At 45.6% G+C, this 15,225-nt stretch overlaps 1 protein-coding gene across 1 annotated transcript; it reads left to right on the top strand.

The window, feature by feature from the left end:
* Nucleotides 1-1,633: 1,633 nt before the first annotated feature.
* LOC101777913 (probable phosphoinositide phosphatase SAC9) lies at nt 1,634-6,618 on the top strand. Its single transcript, XM_022827459.1, is given in 8 exon segments — nt 1,634-1,943; nt 2,068-2,223; nt 2,226-3,062; nt 3,065-4,089; nt 4,206-4,313; nt 4,434-4,604; nt 5,732-5,969; nt 6,066-6,618. Coding segments are annotated over 7 exon segments (2,496 nt in total). The 5' UTR covers nt 1,634-1,943; nt 2,068-2,111; the 3' UTR covers nt 6,071-6,618.
* The last annotated feature ends 8,607 nt before the right edge of the window (nt 6,619-15,225 follow it).

Genomic DNA, 15,225 nt, shown 5'->3' with positions numbered 1-15,225 from the left:
CTTGCACGCACAAGTACTCCATCCAGATTACCGTGTAGGAGCAGGGATATTTTGGTACGCACCGGGGGTAGGGCACTCTGCCGCAACTGTCACGAGCCGTTCTCTCTGTGACTCTGTCCTACTGTCCTGTGGGGCCACCTACTGGGTTTGCGTACCTGCATTGCCGGGTGCCCACAAGGCCAGGGGACAACGAGGACGGAGGATCTAGGGACTAGGGTGGCCTCGTAGCAAACGTTGCAGCAATGTTGAGTGCAGATTACAGAATGATCTGTCTGTCCTTGTGTATTCGTGGCCTCTCCAGTTCACGGGCATCGAAGGTGTTGCAGTCTGAAATCGTAGCGGACCGGTAACATACTCGCTCTTCGTTAGCAGCGAACGCTTTGTTCTCTCTAGTATCCATGCAGACTGACTTGGAGCTAGGGCCAGCATGCCCTTCAGTCCTTCGGCTCCTCGCAGCCGCTGTCTTGGCTTTAGAGCACGTGAATAAGCCGGCTGGGAGAAATCCACGTAGGCAGAAAAACAGGCCACGTCGGAGTCGGCGCTTCCCATCTCGCCAGACTTGAGCGCAAGGTACGAGAAAAAATTAACTCTCCTAGCCTTCTCCTAGCCCGCATACGAGCGAGATGCCGCCGCTTCCGTCTTCTATCCTTGTGAACATTAAATCACTGCAATCTGTACGTAATCTATGCTGTAGCCGGCCAAACAGCTAGCTTGTTGTATTAGTTGGCTGTATAACTGGCTGCAAATGACGTGGCATAGGCTTGCAGCCGGCTGCTGGCTAAATTATTGCTCTTGCTCTTATCTGGTGAGATTGCAGCAGATACGGAGCAATTAGGCAGTTGGCCGCACAGCCCCTAATAACTAATGTTCCTCATTAATCAGCTTGTTCGGTTGAACTTATAAGCCGGCTGAAAAGCTGAAACGGCTGATTTGTTATAGGAGAAAAACAGATCAAACTATTCGATTATCGTCCTTGAATGAAATATGGAAATTCTTAGGATTGAAGTGTTTTAGCAATCTTGAGATGAATTTCGACACATTTAATAATTGTAAATTTGGAAAAGGGATTAAATCAATTTATCCAAATAATTCATTTGCTTCACTGTTTGGTGGCTGATAAGTCAGCTGATAAGCTGAGGCGCACAGACCGCAGGCTAAATACCAGGTTCTCCTCTACGATACCTGCTACAAATTAGCGAAAGCACTGCGCCGAAGAACGTGCTCCGGCTTTGGTGCCTGAAGTTCTGTTCTTCTTGGGTGGCGGCGGCGTCAAAAGGCGGCCAAAGGAGAACGAAACGAACACGCGCTGAAAAGAAAGACGAAGACGGTAGAGAAAAGAAAATCCCCCACCATGGGCTGGATCTACTCTTTTATCAGAGAAAATGCCCATGGGCTGGATCTACTACTTCAGTTCGGCCCGCTTGAGCTAGGAAATGGTCGGTGTCTTTCTTTCCTGGCCTGTAGTCATTTCGAAGTGGCCTGCCAAACCGAAGCGCAACCAAAACCCAAGCCCAGGTCTTCTATGAGATGAGCCGACGAGGGAAACGAGAAGCCCATGATGGAGATTCGAGAGCGCTTTGACTGACAAGTGGGTTCACCATCTGTGGGACCCAAGTGGAAGACGAAGACCAGAATGGTGTCCGAGGGGGAAGAAAAGGAGATCGTCTTCCACCTCCCGCTATCGAGATCACGCTCGATCCGCTCACATCCCGGAGTTGATCTCGCCGGAGGCCAAGGGTGGTGACAGGACGAGCCGTTGTGATAGTGCGCGTTCGGTTTTCCTTTCCTCGGCTGCTTTCCTCCTCCTTTCTCCGCTCCACCCTCTCGGCCTTGTTTCCTAGCGGCGAGTCCGGCGACGACAAGGCGAGCAGCGACCCCACCCAGGTCTTTTGTCGGGCGACCACCTGGGCCTTCGTCGGGCGCCCGCGAAGAACATCCGACAGGTACGCCCGCCAATTCCCTTCCCTTCCTTCCTGCGGTGCGAAAACGAACCCCAGAACCCTGATGTATGCTATTTATATTTGGATCTGACCATTTATATCTCCTCAACTTCGAATTTTTTTCAAGCAATTATCAGGATGTCCTAAACTGGATCCGCCCCTGGATTTCAGATGTTCCACAGCAAGTCCCTCCCTAGGCCCAAGGACACGTCGGTGGTCGTGGTCGTCTTGGAGACGACCGAGGTGAACATTGTGATCAGCTTGTCGACGAGGGCCGATACTCAGGTATATATGTCGACCCGATCACGGGCGCCCTGCGCTACTTGGGGAAGCACGGGGAAGATGTTTTCGATTCTGAGGCGGCAGCATTGAACTACATCACTGATGGATCAAGGATTTTATCCAAGAGCACCACCTATGGGAAAGCAGTGCTGGGCTATGCAGTGTTAGGAAGCTATGCTTTGCTTTTGGTTGCAACACAGCTGAGCGCAACAGTTCCCAATCTGCCTGGAGGTGGGTGCATACACACAGTGGCGGAGAGTCAATGGATAAAGATCCAGCTGCAAAACCCTCAGCCCCAGGGGAATGGAGAGCAGAAAAATATCCGTGAATTGGCTGATCTTGATATTGACGGGAAGTACTACTTTTGTGAGACAAGGGATGTTACCAGGCCCTTTCCAAGTCGTATGACAGTATGGGAACCAGATGAGGAATTTGTTTGGAATGAGTGGCTGTCAAAGCCTTTTAAGGACATCGGCTTGCCAGGGCACTGTGTCATTCTTTTACAGGGGTTTGCTGAGTGTCGAAACTTTGGAGGTGCTGGGCAGCAAGGTGGGTTAGTTGCCCTTATTGCACGTCGGAGTCGGTTGCATCCTGGAACCCACTATTTGGCTCGTGGACTGAATGCATGTTCAGGCACAGGCAATGAGGTAGAGTGTGAGAAACTTGTTTGGGTTCCACAAAAGGGTGGAGGGCGCATCCCTTTTAGCTCATATATCTGGTGGCGTGGAACTATACCGTTATGGTGGGGTGCAGAAATAAAAAATGCTGTGTCAGTAGAAGCTGAAATTTATGTTGCTGATGATCCTTACAACGGGAGCTTACAATACTACCAACGATTGAGTAAAGATACGGCAATAAATCATCTGAAGCGAATGTATCTAGGCAAAAGAAATCTGGAATGGTTCCCATTGTTTGTGTTAACTTACTAAGATATGCTGAAGGTAAAACTGAGTCAGTTCTTGTTGATTGTTTCAAAGAATCTCTACAGTACATGAAGTCTACTGGAAAGCTTGGAAGCACGTGGATTCAGTTGATAAATTATGACTGGCATGCTACTGTGAAGTTAAAAGGACAGCAGCAGACAGTTGAGGGCCTATGGAGACATCTTAAAGCACCTACAATGGCCATTGGCTTCAGTGAAGGGAATTACTATGATGTAAGACAGCAGCTTAAGGAATGTAAAGGATCGATTATCTGCAATGACGACATAAATGGTGGATTTTGCATGGAATCTACTCAAAATGGGGTGATACGTTTCAATTGTGCCGACTCCCTTGATCGGACCAATGCTGCTAGTTAATTTGGGGCACTTCAAGTTTTTGTTGAACAGTGTAGTCGATTGAGTATCTCACTTGATGTAGATGCAATGTTTGGGTTATCAAGCAGATATTCTGAATATGACAGTCGAAATGCTCGTTCTTTGCCCCCTGGATGGGAGGAGCGCTTTGACTCTGTTACAGGGAAATCATTTTATATTGATCATAATACACGTACGACCACACGGGAACATCCATGCCAGGAGGCTCCACAGAAGCCCTGGAAGAGATTTGATATGACATTTGATCAGTTCAAAGGCTCAACAATGCTTGCTCCAGTGAACCACCTTGCTGAACTTTTTCTTTTGGCTGGCGATATCCATGCTACATTGTACACTGGCTCAAAAGCTATGCACAGTGAGATTCTGAACATATTTAAGGAGGAAACCGGAAAGTTTAGTAAATTTTCAGCTGTTCAGAATGTGAAGATTACAGTGCAAAGAAGGTTCCACAATTATGTGAATGATAGATCCCGCCAAAAGCAGTTGGAGATGTTCCTTGGATTGAGGCTATATAAGCATCTCCTGTCCATTCCTATATTCCCTCTCAAAGTAGGTAAACTTACATTATCAGTATATTTCTTCCAAATTTACATTATTGGTCTTGATTTCAGTATTACTATTATATTATACTTTTTTTGGTAACATCCTGGATCTTGAAATTTTAGGTGCTATCAAGGCCATCTGGATGCATGTTGAAACCAGTTCCTAGTATCACCCCAGTGGCTGATGGTGGTTCCAGTCTTCTCAGCTTCAAAAAGAAGGATCTTATTTGGGTATAGTTCTCCTTTAAGTACACTCTCCAGTAGTACTTCCTGATTGCTATCTGGTTTATTTAATTATAGTCTTGATCTTTTTTTTTTCACATAGCATGTTAAAGACTTCTGCTCCTGCAGGTATGTCAGCAAGGTGCAGACTACGTTGAACTTTTTATATACCTTGGGGAACCTTGTCAAGTCTGTCAACTGCTTCTTACTGTCTCCCATGGTGCTGAAGATTCTTCGTATCCAGCATCTGTAGATGTTAGAGTTGGCTCAAGCATAGATGCCCTTAAGCTCGTGGTTGAGGTCCTTGTCTCTATCTTACCTCACTGGTTTATTATCATATGTATTTTTTTCTTTCTTCAGTTGTTTCATCAAATTTCTTTGCAAATAAAAAGTTAGTTTGCATATTTTTACGATTTGGCTTACTGAACTATCCCCCCTGTGCCAAACTCAAGATTGCAGACACACAGAAATGGAAGTTTCTAAAAATTGAGCTTCACCTGATCTGATCGAAATCTGGGTTTAAGACACCTTGCTATTTAGCGATTCCAACAATTTGAACTACGGCACATGACTTTGCTTGGTTCAGAACCAGAGTTAAACTGCATGCCAATAACTTTGGCTACCAAATGATATGGATCGACTAGGGATAGCAGGAAGAAACCTGCTAGTCACTCTCCCTCTTAGGGTTTCTTCTTTCTTGATTACAACTGATGATGCGGCTAGGCACTTATAGACATCTCCCTAACAGTAGATGCTAAGTTGCTAACCAATTGCAATAAACCTATCTAATCTAAACCAATTCTGCACAAACTTAAAATAAGTGTGTCTGGCTGCTGCGGCTGCAGAACTGGTTATGTTTACTGTAGAGCTGCATGTCATTTCATTAATAGAACAAGAAAAGTTTGTTAGGTTACAGGCCCTTACTGCCTACATTACACTTATAACATACACGCAACAGACATGTAAAAGACGACCATACTATCAAAGAGAACGAAGGATCTTATCTAGCTAAAAGCACACTGAGATCCCCAGCTCAAGCCGCGCACCACAGAGGGTATTGTAGATTTAATTTGTTTGTTGCTCCATCTGATATTGGTTTCATCGGATATATTTATGTCATTGTTAAAGTATCATTTTGTATTTTTCATCAGTTATGCAATTACTTCTCTACACATTTTCTGTGTATGCCAGCTGCTTGAATTTGAATAAATCATATTTTCTTGTCTATGAAATCCAATTAAAGCATGCAGATGCATTAAACTTATTTAATTTTTCAGTAGAACTCTCCTCTTTTGAGGCATTTTTTCATTCCTTACTAGCGAAACAAGGCCCTGCTCATGTGATTGTTTTCATTTGTTCCGTCTGCTGTATTTTGAACGTCATATTTAACTGGTGGATGAATATTAATTGGGAGATTACTTGTTTAGGGTGCTTGCATTCCACAGTGCTCAAATGGCACAAATTTATTGATACCACTCACTGGAAGAATTGATCCAGAGGACTTAGCTGTTACAGGGAAAAGTGCTAGGCCCAATGTTCAAGAGAGCACTTACCTTCCTTTGTTATATGACTTTGAAGAGCTAGAAGGAGAACTAAACTTTTTAAATCGGGTTGTTGCATTATCTTTTCATCCATCTGCCATATCAAGGACACCCATCACTCTTGGTGAGGTAAATTTTTATGAATTTTTTAGACTGAGGCACTTTGAAAAGTTATTCTCTATATCTTTTTCTTCACGAGTTTGAAAACCTTTTTTAACAGATTGAAGTACTTGGAATTTCTCTTCCATGGGCAGACATGTTAAACAATAGTGGACGTGCTCCTGAATTTATGGAGCTTCTCCATAAAAAATCAAGCGCTCACTGTGATCTAGGTTCGAAGTCTTTTGCAAATTCTTCGGGGCCTGTGAATGATTCTCTTGGCAGTGAGGGGTCTTATACTAAAAGTTCATCATCAGCTCAACCAGGTGGTTTAGAAAATTTGTTGGAGTTTCTCACAGGTGATTTTGACATGTCGAAGTCACATATAACTGAAAATACATCTTTTGGTAATGGGGAACAAACAAACTTCTTAGATGATGGATTTGATGTTAACCCTTTTGCCTCTGCTTCGGAAGTGCCTGTTCCTACAGTGAATAACCAGGTTGAAGAATGTGGCAGCACGCAGCTTTATCTTAAATTTTTCGAATCTTTTTCTGGCTATAATAAGGTATCCATCTGTAAGAAAATCATCTTATTTTATTATTTTTCTTATCTTATTTTCTTGTATCTGTGTTAAGCATTCTTTTTTTTAAAAAAAAATTGTGTTGAGCAGAGCCTGTCCTGAAGTTACCAGTAATATCTTGAATTTCTCTTTTATCCGATAAATGGGCAAGATTGTAGTTTCTAGTAACAACATTATCAAAACACAGCTTTTAATTTTTTTTTACAATGTTTATAAAGTACAGTAAACCTATCATGAGATTACTTGTCAAGACAAATCTTCTTGTTTCCAAATATCCAAAACTATGCGTAGATTGTAATCTTACACAATGGAGTAATAATCAGGTTAATATTCTTGGGAGAAATGTTTTGATTCCTTGGATTTGGTCGAGTATGGTTTCACTCCAATGTCTCGGCTGGGGCTGTTTCGCTTGTGATATCCTAGAAGGCATAATTCGAGGTCTGCTGACTGCTTGGTTTGGGTCGGACTCCAGTTCTTCAAGTTGTCTATGCCCTGCAGCCGTGACTGGGAAGGCTAGCGTGCTGCAGGTGGAGAACCCGCGTGAATTTTCTTCCAGTATAAGCTTAGTACAACTTTGTGATTTTTCTTTCAAACGTGTCTCCATCAACTAGTGTTTTGGTTATATTATTTACATTACAAGGGCAACCGGTAATGTTTCAATCAATCATGTGTTACAGCTTGCGAAATTTACAACTCTATAAACAAACCGCCTTATATTTTTAGTCGAATATATTGTTTGGAGGAGCCGCCACGCTCATGCTCAGGTCAAACTTTGTGGAAGCGACCTGCCGTGCGGCGGGCAGCGACTCGCGACCAAACCCGATCGACGGCCGGGGGCGCTGTGCTATGAACAGAACAAGGCGAACGTGACGGGAAGCTAGGCCTGTCACCTCATCGGATCGCGCACGAGCGGGGGTCCGAGGGGACACACGAATCTGAACAGAAAGCACGAACGTGATTTTTTGATCGCGACATGGCGCGGCGGGGCGGGCGGACCGCGGATGGAGCGCACCCGCCAACCGGCGTAACCGTCGACGGACGCAAGCATCACCCGCGCGGGCGCCGTCGACGCGACGCAGACGCTCGGACCCCCGCCCGTGCGAAGCCACGCGAGCGACACGTCGGGCGTGGAGCGAGACGCGGCCTTCCTGTGCGTGCCGCCGGAGGGGGTGGGGGGACGACCGCGACCGGCGGCCGGGTTTTAGATGAGGTGAAGCCAGCACGCGCCGCCGACACGCGCCACGCCGGCACGTGGGAAAAGCCGTCCACGCTCGCGCTCGTGGCTCCACCGCCCAACCGCAACCGGTGTCACGCCAGTACGGGGCCGCCGCCTGCCGACACGGTTCGGTGGGGCGTAGTTGCAGACTTGCAGGCTATGGCTACAGTGCGTACGGGGCGACGGCAGGGTAGCGAGCTGCGCTCCGGAACACGCGCGCGCACGGGCTGGTTGGTCGGGTGGTTTGTGCGTTGCGTTTAGCTGCTGCGCGCATTGCATTTGCACCTCCCCGGGGGTCGTTGCATACGAATGCTCACGCGTGCTCGCCTCCACTCTGCTGCACGGATGGCGCCGCGGGAGAGCCTGATCAATCGATCGTGCTACGGCGAGCTGGCGAATGCATTGCTCACCAGTCAGTAGAGTAGACTACAACGAGGGGAGGACTACGATGATCTAGGATGGCCTGGTTACTAACGTCGTAGCAATAATGTGTTTGTCTACACAATGATCTGTCCTTGTGCAGCGAACGTAGCCCTATGAGATCATAATTTGTAATTTTGTGATTGAGTGATAATATAGTTATTAGGACTAATCAAAAGCTTAGCACAAGCTTAGAAGAATGTTTAGTGCTAGGATAGACCTAGAGAAGAGAGAGTGCAAGATGTTCTGCCTTGTGATCGGTTCAAAGAGTGAGCCACAACTGTACAAGGTGTGCCGGCGCCTTGGAACCTTGGTGGCTCGCTGGCAAGTCTTCAACCCTTCGACTTGGTGTGGAGCGGCGTCGACGACCGTGTGCGGGAATGAGGAGACCCCTTTCTTGTGGAGAAATTCCGTAGCGAAGATGGTATCAAGGTGACTGGAAGAGAGGGAGTGGTGAGCTTTGCCTTAGTGGCAAATTTCTCATCCAGCTTAGCACGAGCCTTTGTGACGAGTCCAAGACCTTGATCGGGAGAGACGATGACCGGGAGCAGATCCTCGGTGGAGCTCCAACATGGACTAGGGGTAGTATTTGACTACCGATACCACGGGATAAATCGTCATGCCCGAGTTTGCATTCTTCCTGACCCACTACTTTACGTTTCCGCATTTCATATACAAATTGAGTGCTTAACTTACTAGAGTAGAATCTTGATAGAATTGGTTCTATGTTACAAAACTTGTTTTGTGTGGGAAGAATCATTTGATCAACCTTAGATTGCACATTTAGATAGCATGATCTAATTTATGTTTTGAAGCAAATTGTGAAAGCTATAGGCTAAAATTTTTAAGTTTACCTAGTTCACCCTCTCCTCCTAGACTACAAACACCGATTCGTTGCATGCACCTTGTATATTCGCGGCCTCTCCACTTCACGGGTGACGGGTCCTCGCATCGTAGGGGTTGCAGTCTGAAATCGCAGCGGACCGATACGACGGTACTCTCTCTTCTCTAGCAGCGAACGCTGTGTTCTCTCTAATGTATCTGCCCTTCAGTCCTTGCCTCCCTCCTTGCAGCCGCTAACTAATGGTCATGCCTAATCAGTCCATTTGCCTGGTTCTATTGTACGACACCTACGAATTAGCAAAAGCACTGTCATCTTTGGGGTTTCTGTTCTTGCTTGGGTGGCGGCGTCAAAAGGCCGAAGGAGAACGACCGCACTGAAAAAACGAACGACTACAGAGAAATCCCCCCATGGGCTGGCTGACGCGTACTGTTTTAATCCGGCCCTCTTGAGCAAGGAAACGGTCATCGGACAAATTGATCCCAGCTTGTTATTATAAGACCAATCTATCGTAACTCCTTAGAGCAAAAATGCAGGACGAATTGATCCATTTTTCCTCTCGGGGGAATTTTTTTTTTGCGACAGAAATATGTGTGCACAATCGTGATGTAAATCTGTAATGGTCACTCACACAATCAATCAGTAATCACATTCGACATGCCTTTCACTTGGCATAGAAAAGAAAACTGCTTAGATACGACAACACGCGATTACGCGGAGTCGTCCTTGGAGGGACAGAAGCCAAGCGGGGCTAGCGCCTGAATTCAACCCAGCCCGCACGCCCTGTCGGGGACGGCGACGGGCAGCCACCCAGCGTCCCCCAAGATACCAGCCGCGGATTGCGATCGCGCTGCGCTGATCCTTGATTTGGACACGAGAAAACTGACCTGCAAACGGCGGGTGTGGGCCTCGATCAAATTCTCCCGAGTGCTATGCTATCCGTACGAGCTCGACGGCGATTTCTGTTTCTGTTTTATTATGAGGTAGCTTTAGGCTTTTTGGGGCATTTGATTACTAGGAAGAATGGTTGGCGTAGCGTTGCATGCTTGATCACACGCAAGATTGATTTCGATGCTAGGTCAAACGCGCTGCTGGCCTAATGATGCATGCTCAAACCAAGCGGGCGGCATCTATTGTACAATATCAGAGCCAGTTAAAAAAAGAACAGCCTTATTTTCACTGGAGCAGTTACAGATCTGTCCAGAAAGAAATGAAGTGCAACGCTTTATCTTTAGCATCCTATCCAGATAGCCCAAGCAATGCAACAAATTTTTGTGTGGAAATAATCAATACAGACAGAACATTTATTTCCTGTTTGATGTACTTGAACTCTATTTTAGCAAGTTTCTGGCAAGTTACATTCCAAATAGAAGATCCTGTACATTAAACTTCGTAATCTAAAATTAAGGCTTAATGGGAAAACAGCTTATTGTTCAACTGGTTAATTTGAAGTGTACAACTGAAAATTGAAAGAAACTACAACTTATGCACAGAAAAATACAATCTCTACTTCTCGGACTTATTAAGTATTCTAGCCCGAGATCATGAAAGTTTGCATTCAGCTTATGTTCGACTTGTCATGTATGTGTGGTTACCTATCCAGCAGAAACATGCCCTCCACCTTTTTGTTGACTTCACATATGGCTTCAACAATAAGTGTCTTCAAACATTTTGAATGCAAGGACGAATCTGGCAGTGTGAAACTTTGCTTGCATGATGCCAATTGGATTTCTTTAACACAAAGTAAATATATACTTAAAAGGTCCTAGATGAAGGAAGAAAAATGAAAGACCGGAAAAATGCACACATAACACAGACTGATTAGAAATTCAGCATGCATTCCTTCACCGAACAAAAATAAGAAAGTGTGTGAAGTAGAAAGGGAAGTGGAACCTACAATTAAAAATTTGCTCATTTGAGAATATCTTGCAGGTGATTAAATAGAAATGCAGAAATCTTGGTGAAATAACACTTCTGGTACCAAAGATCACTCAGTTTTATGAGATGAATCACAAGTAGTAGCTGAACTGGGAGCGACTGAGTGCATTGTTCATAGTGTTGATAATTTGTAACATTTCAGGAAAACCAAACAAATATACATAAACATTTTATTGCACAAGACTATATAAGGTGCATGCAATCTTCAATATATCTCATGTTAATTTACTAACAAAACTGTAGGAGGTATATGATCCAACCTTGTAGGCAACCGCATAAAAAAGAAGATATGAAGTGGGAAAAGAATATATGTGGAACACAGTCCAATTCTTAGTCAGGTAAGATTACAAAAGGTTGTTCTGTCAACCCTTTCATTAGATGTTTCATTCACCTTGCATATCAGCCTAGCCTCTGTGGGAGAAGCTTAAGATCCAATAACTTTAGATGACCACACTGGAGCAAGGTCGACAGTACAAAAGTGCTCATAGTAAGCATTATCAGTCCTGATTCCCATGTACCCAAGATAAATATTCAGTTTTTTACGTAATGAAGCTTACTTGGGATATGCATCAAGTATGACAGAAGAAGAGTTACTGAAAAGTCTGAACCAGGGATTGCAAGCCAACCAAATATGACATTTGAAAATTTTGATGACGTGAACCAGGTTACAAATTGTCAGGAGGCAATTGATCGAAGTAAGAAAATATAACACTTTACAGAGCAAATTAAGCAGGCAAAGGTAGTCACATAAGGCTGCACAAGTAAAAAAATCATTAGAATCAGCCTCCTACCACTATTTGGTGAAAGATTATCTTTGAAGCATATGCTAATTCAAATGACTCACCGCTGATAGGTACAACATTTGGGAGATGGTAACCAAAGCAATCGACAATATATATTCAAAGAAGACACAATGAATGGGTCAGCTTGAACTGACATTTCGTCAATCATCTCAAGTGCAAGCATCAGCAGGAAGCACAGGAAAATCACCTCAGACCTGGCGAGCGTGTCCAGGTCGATGGGCAGCAGGGCAGAACAGCAAGTTCGGGCGGTGGCGAGGCCTCGGTGAGCTTGATTGCAGTGCAGCAGGTGTCCTCGGGGCCTGGGCGTGGCGATAGCGGCGGGGTCGATGCGGACCAGGAAACTGCCGGTGGTGAAGCAGCGGACACGCGCCGCGATTTGACGGCCGAAACGTCGCTGAGTCCTCCGGAGGCTTGGTAAACTTGCAGCGATATAACTATATAGATATTATTGGTAAAAAGGTTAGAGAGCGGTAGTGGGGTGAGATAGGAGATAAGATACTCTGAGACTGAGAACTTCTTTAGCCTTTGCCTGTAGCAACTAACGAGGAAAGGCATGGAAATTAGTGTTGGAATTAGATATCTCTTGTTTGGTGTGTGGATTTAGAGGTGGGAAATTATATCTCAAGTTATGATAAACGGTGTAGATGTATTTATCTTCTACTTAAAACAAATTCTCACCCAATTTCCTCCTCTCCTCTTCCTTGATTGGTGGGAGTTGCCTCTCTAAACTTCCAATTCCTCATTCCACTAAAACTCCCATACCTACCAAACAAACAATATAATTTTAATCTCTTCCCTTTAGACTACCTTTCCCTCGCATCAGTTACCTCCGACCAAACTAGCCGTGACAAACAAATGCTGTAGCCCGACGGGTCACCACGCACTGCACCAAATGCTATAGCCTGACGGGTCACCACGCACTGCAGATCGGCCTCAGATATCGCGTGTGTTTTCTGAGATGTTTGGACGCGCTCGATGATCGGCAGTCGACACGCGCGTGCTGAGGTCAAACCTTGTGAAGCGACCTGCCGCCGGGGCACAGCGACTCGCGACCGAAACCCCGATCGATCGGCGGCCGGGGATGCTGTACTGATGTGCTGCACACACACTCCATTAACGACAACAACGCCAACGTGACCGGAAGCTAGGCCTGTCATCATCTCGGCGGATCGGCGCACGAGCGCGAAAATCCCTTCCATAGCTTGCCTACCCCGGAGGCGGTTTCCTGCTGCCAGGTTGCTCATCATCGGGCGGATTTCATCTTCCTCTCTTACCAGGTCGATCTCGCCTTCTCCTCCCTTTGATCAGATTGCAGACTTGAATGGGAATCTTCATGCTGCTTCCATTGCTTTCTCCACCTTTCTTTTTTTTAAAAAAAATATATTGGGAAGAAAGGGCCGGCAACATGCACTGCATTTGATTATTCCTTTTTGTTTTTGTTTTTTCTTTGCAAAGACGCATGGATGTTGCCAAATATTCAATATTTTATCAATCAAGACGCACGGAAATATCATCACAACCATGCATTCCATCTTTGCAGTAATGCAGGAGGTTCCATGCTGGAACTTGTCAATCCTTGTGTAGAGATACCAATGTGTAATCGAAATTTGTATGGCGTTGCATATGTAACATTTGTAATCGAAGTTTGTATGGCATTGCATATGCAACAATTTGTAATTTGCTTGATTTTTGTAAGATCAAATTTCTGCGTTTCAAATAGTGGGAAATATAGGTAATTTGTTATGTGTTATTTTTTTAAAGATCTACATTATTTTTTGTTCATGTATTTGAATGGAAAAACATGTAACTGTTGTGATGATATTTCTGTGGATGTTCCATCGTCCCGCCTGAAAAACAAAATAAATATTTTATTTGATGTGCATGTAAAGGTCTTGAATTTTTCATGGACTATAACAATATTTTCCTTTTTTTCATGGCATGTAGATAAGTTAAAAAAAATATAAATATGATGTGTCGGTACCCTTGTCCTCACATCCGGTGTGCAACTGTGCACGGACGAGCAGTACCTAGTCCACATGTTATTATATTCATAAGCAAATCCATTAACTTTGGTAACCACTCCTACACCAATCTCGAGGTGGAGATCTGACGGTGGCTGAAATGCCCACCCCGGCACACAAGCTCCGAATTGCCTCGCCCGCACGAGCGGCGGTCCGAGGACACACACGGGATCTGAACAGAACCGATCGAGCACACGCACACGTGTGCGCGCGATTTGACCGCGACACGGCGCGGCCGGCGGCACATGAGGCAGGTACGATCGAGCGGACGAGCGCGCCCGGCGCGGCGCGCCAGAACCGGCCACCACCATTTGTCCATTTCCCACCAGGCGCCGGCCGACCAACCTGGCCCGCCCGCCCGGCCGGCCCGTTCCGGCCTCCGGTGGCGCAATGAAGCCCGTGGGGTTCGCGTGGCGACGCGGACGCTCGACCCGCTGCGCGAGAGCGCCGTGACCGTGAGCGAGACGCCGGGCGCGGAGCGAAACGCTAGTACGCGACCTCCTCTCGGCAGTCCGGTGGTGCGCGTCGGAGGAACGACCGCGACCTGCGGCCGGGCATTAGCTTACAAGCAAGCCAGTACGGATAGGAAGCTCTTCGCCGCTTGTGCCACTGTCGAAATAGGTGATGGAGCGAGGACCTCCTTTTGGAACACTGGATGGGCGCAGGGGCAGCGGCCGAGAGATGTAGCTCCTCATATACAGCTTGTGGAACTTCAACCAGGGGAGGCGGATGACATCAAATGAAAGTTAAGCGTGGAAGGGACTTACTCACCTAAATCCGCATACAATGCACAGTGCATTGGCTCTATATACACTAACTTCGACACTCTGATCTGGAAAGTATGAGCTCCTAGAAGCTGTAGGATCTTTTCGTGGCTTGCAATCCAAAACAGGCTATGGACGACGGATAGACTAAAAATAGGGGTGGCCTAATCAACTTAATTGCCCGTTATGCCGCAGCGCTCCAGGGTCGGCAGTTCACCTTTTCCCTCAATGTCGAGTGACGCGTAGACTGTGGGATATGGTGGCGAATTGGATATCCTATTTTTTTTAGTGGCAATTAAACCGATGCTTTGGGAACATGAGGATAGTTTACATCACTGGTGGTCGACGAGGGCAATGACGCCGTGTTGCTCTAGGAAAGACATGCGCTCCATGATCATGCTTGTTTCATGGAGTATTTGGAGAGAGAGAAATTCGAGAATTTTTGAGCGTAAGAAATCTACAATCAAAATAATGTTCTACAAAGTTAAGGATGAGGCTGCGATGTGGAATAGGATCGGAGCAAAACACCTTTCCATTTTAATCGTCTGTTGTTAATTCTTTCCGCCCTTAGGCCTACGTTTGTATATGTATATTCTTTCTTAAACTTTCGCACCACTGTATTTGCTTCCACTTACTTATTTTTAGCACGTATCACATCGAATGTTTAGATACTAATTAGGAGTATTAAATGTAAA

Source organism: Setaria italica, chromosome I (genome assembly GCF_000263155.2).
Source record: "Setaria italica strain Yugu1 chromosome I, Setaria_italica_v2.0, whole genome shotgun sequence".
Classification (NCBI taxonomy): Eukaryota; Viridiplantae; Streptophyta; class Magnoliopsida; order Poales; family Poaceae; genus Setaria; species Setaria italica.
This window is presented reverse-complemented; position numbering and strand designations above follow the sequence as displayed.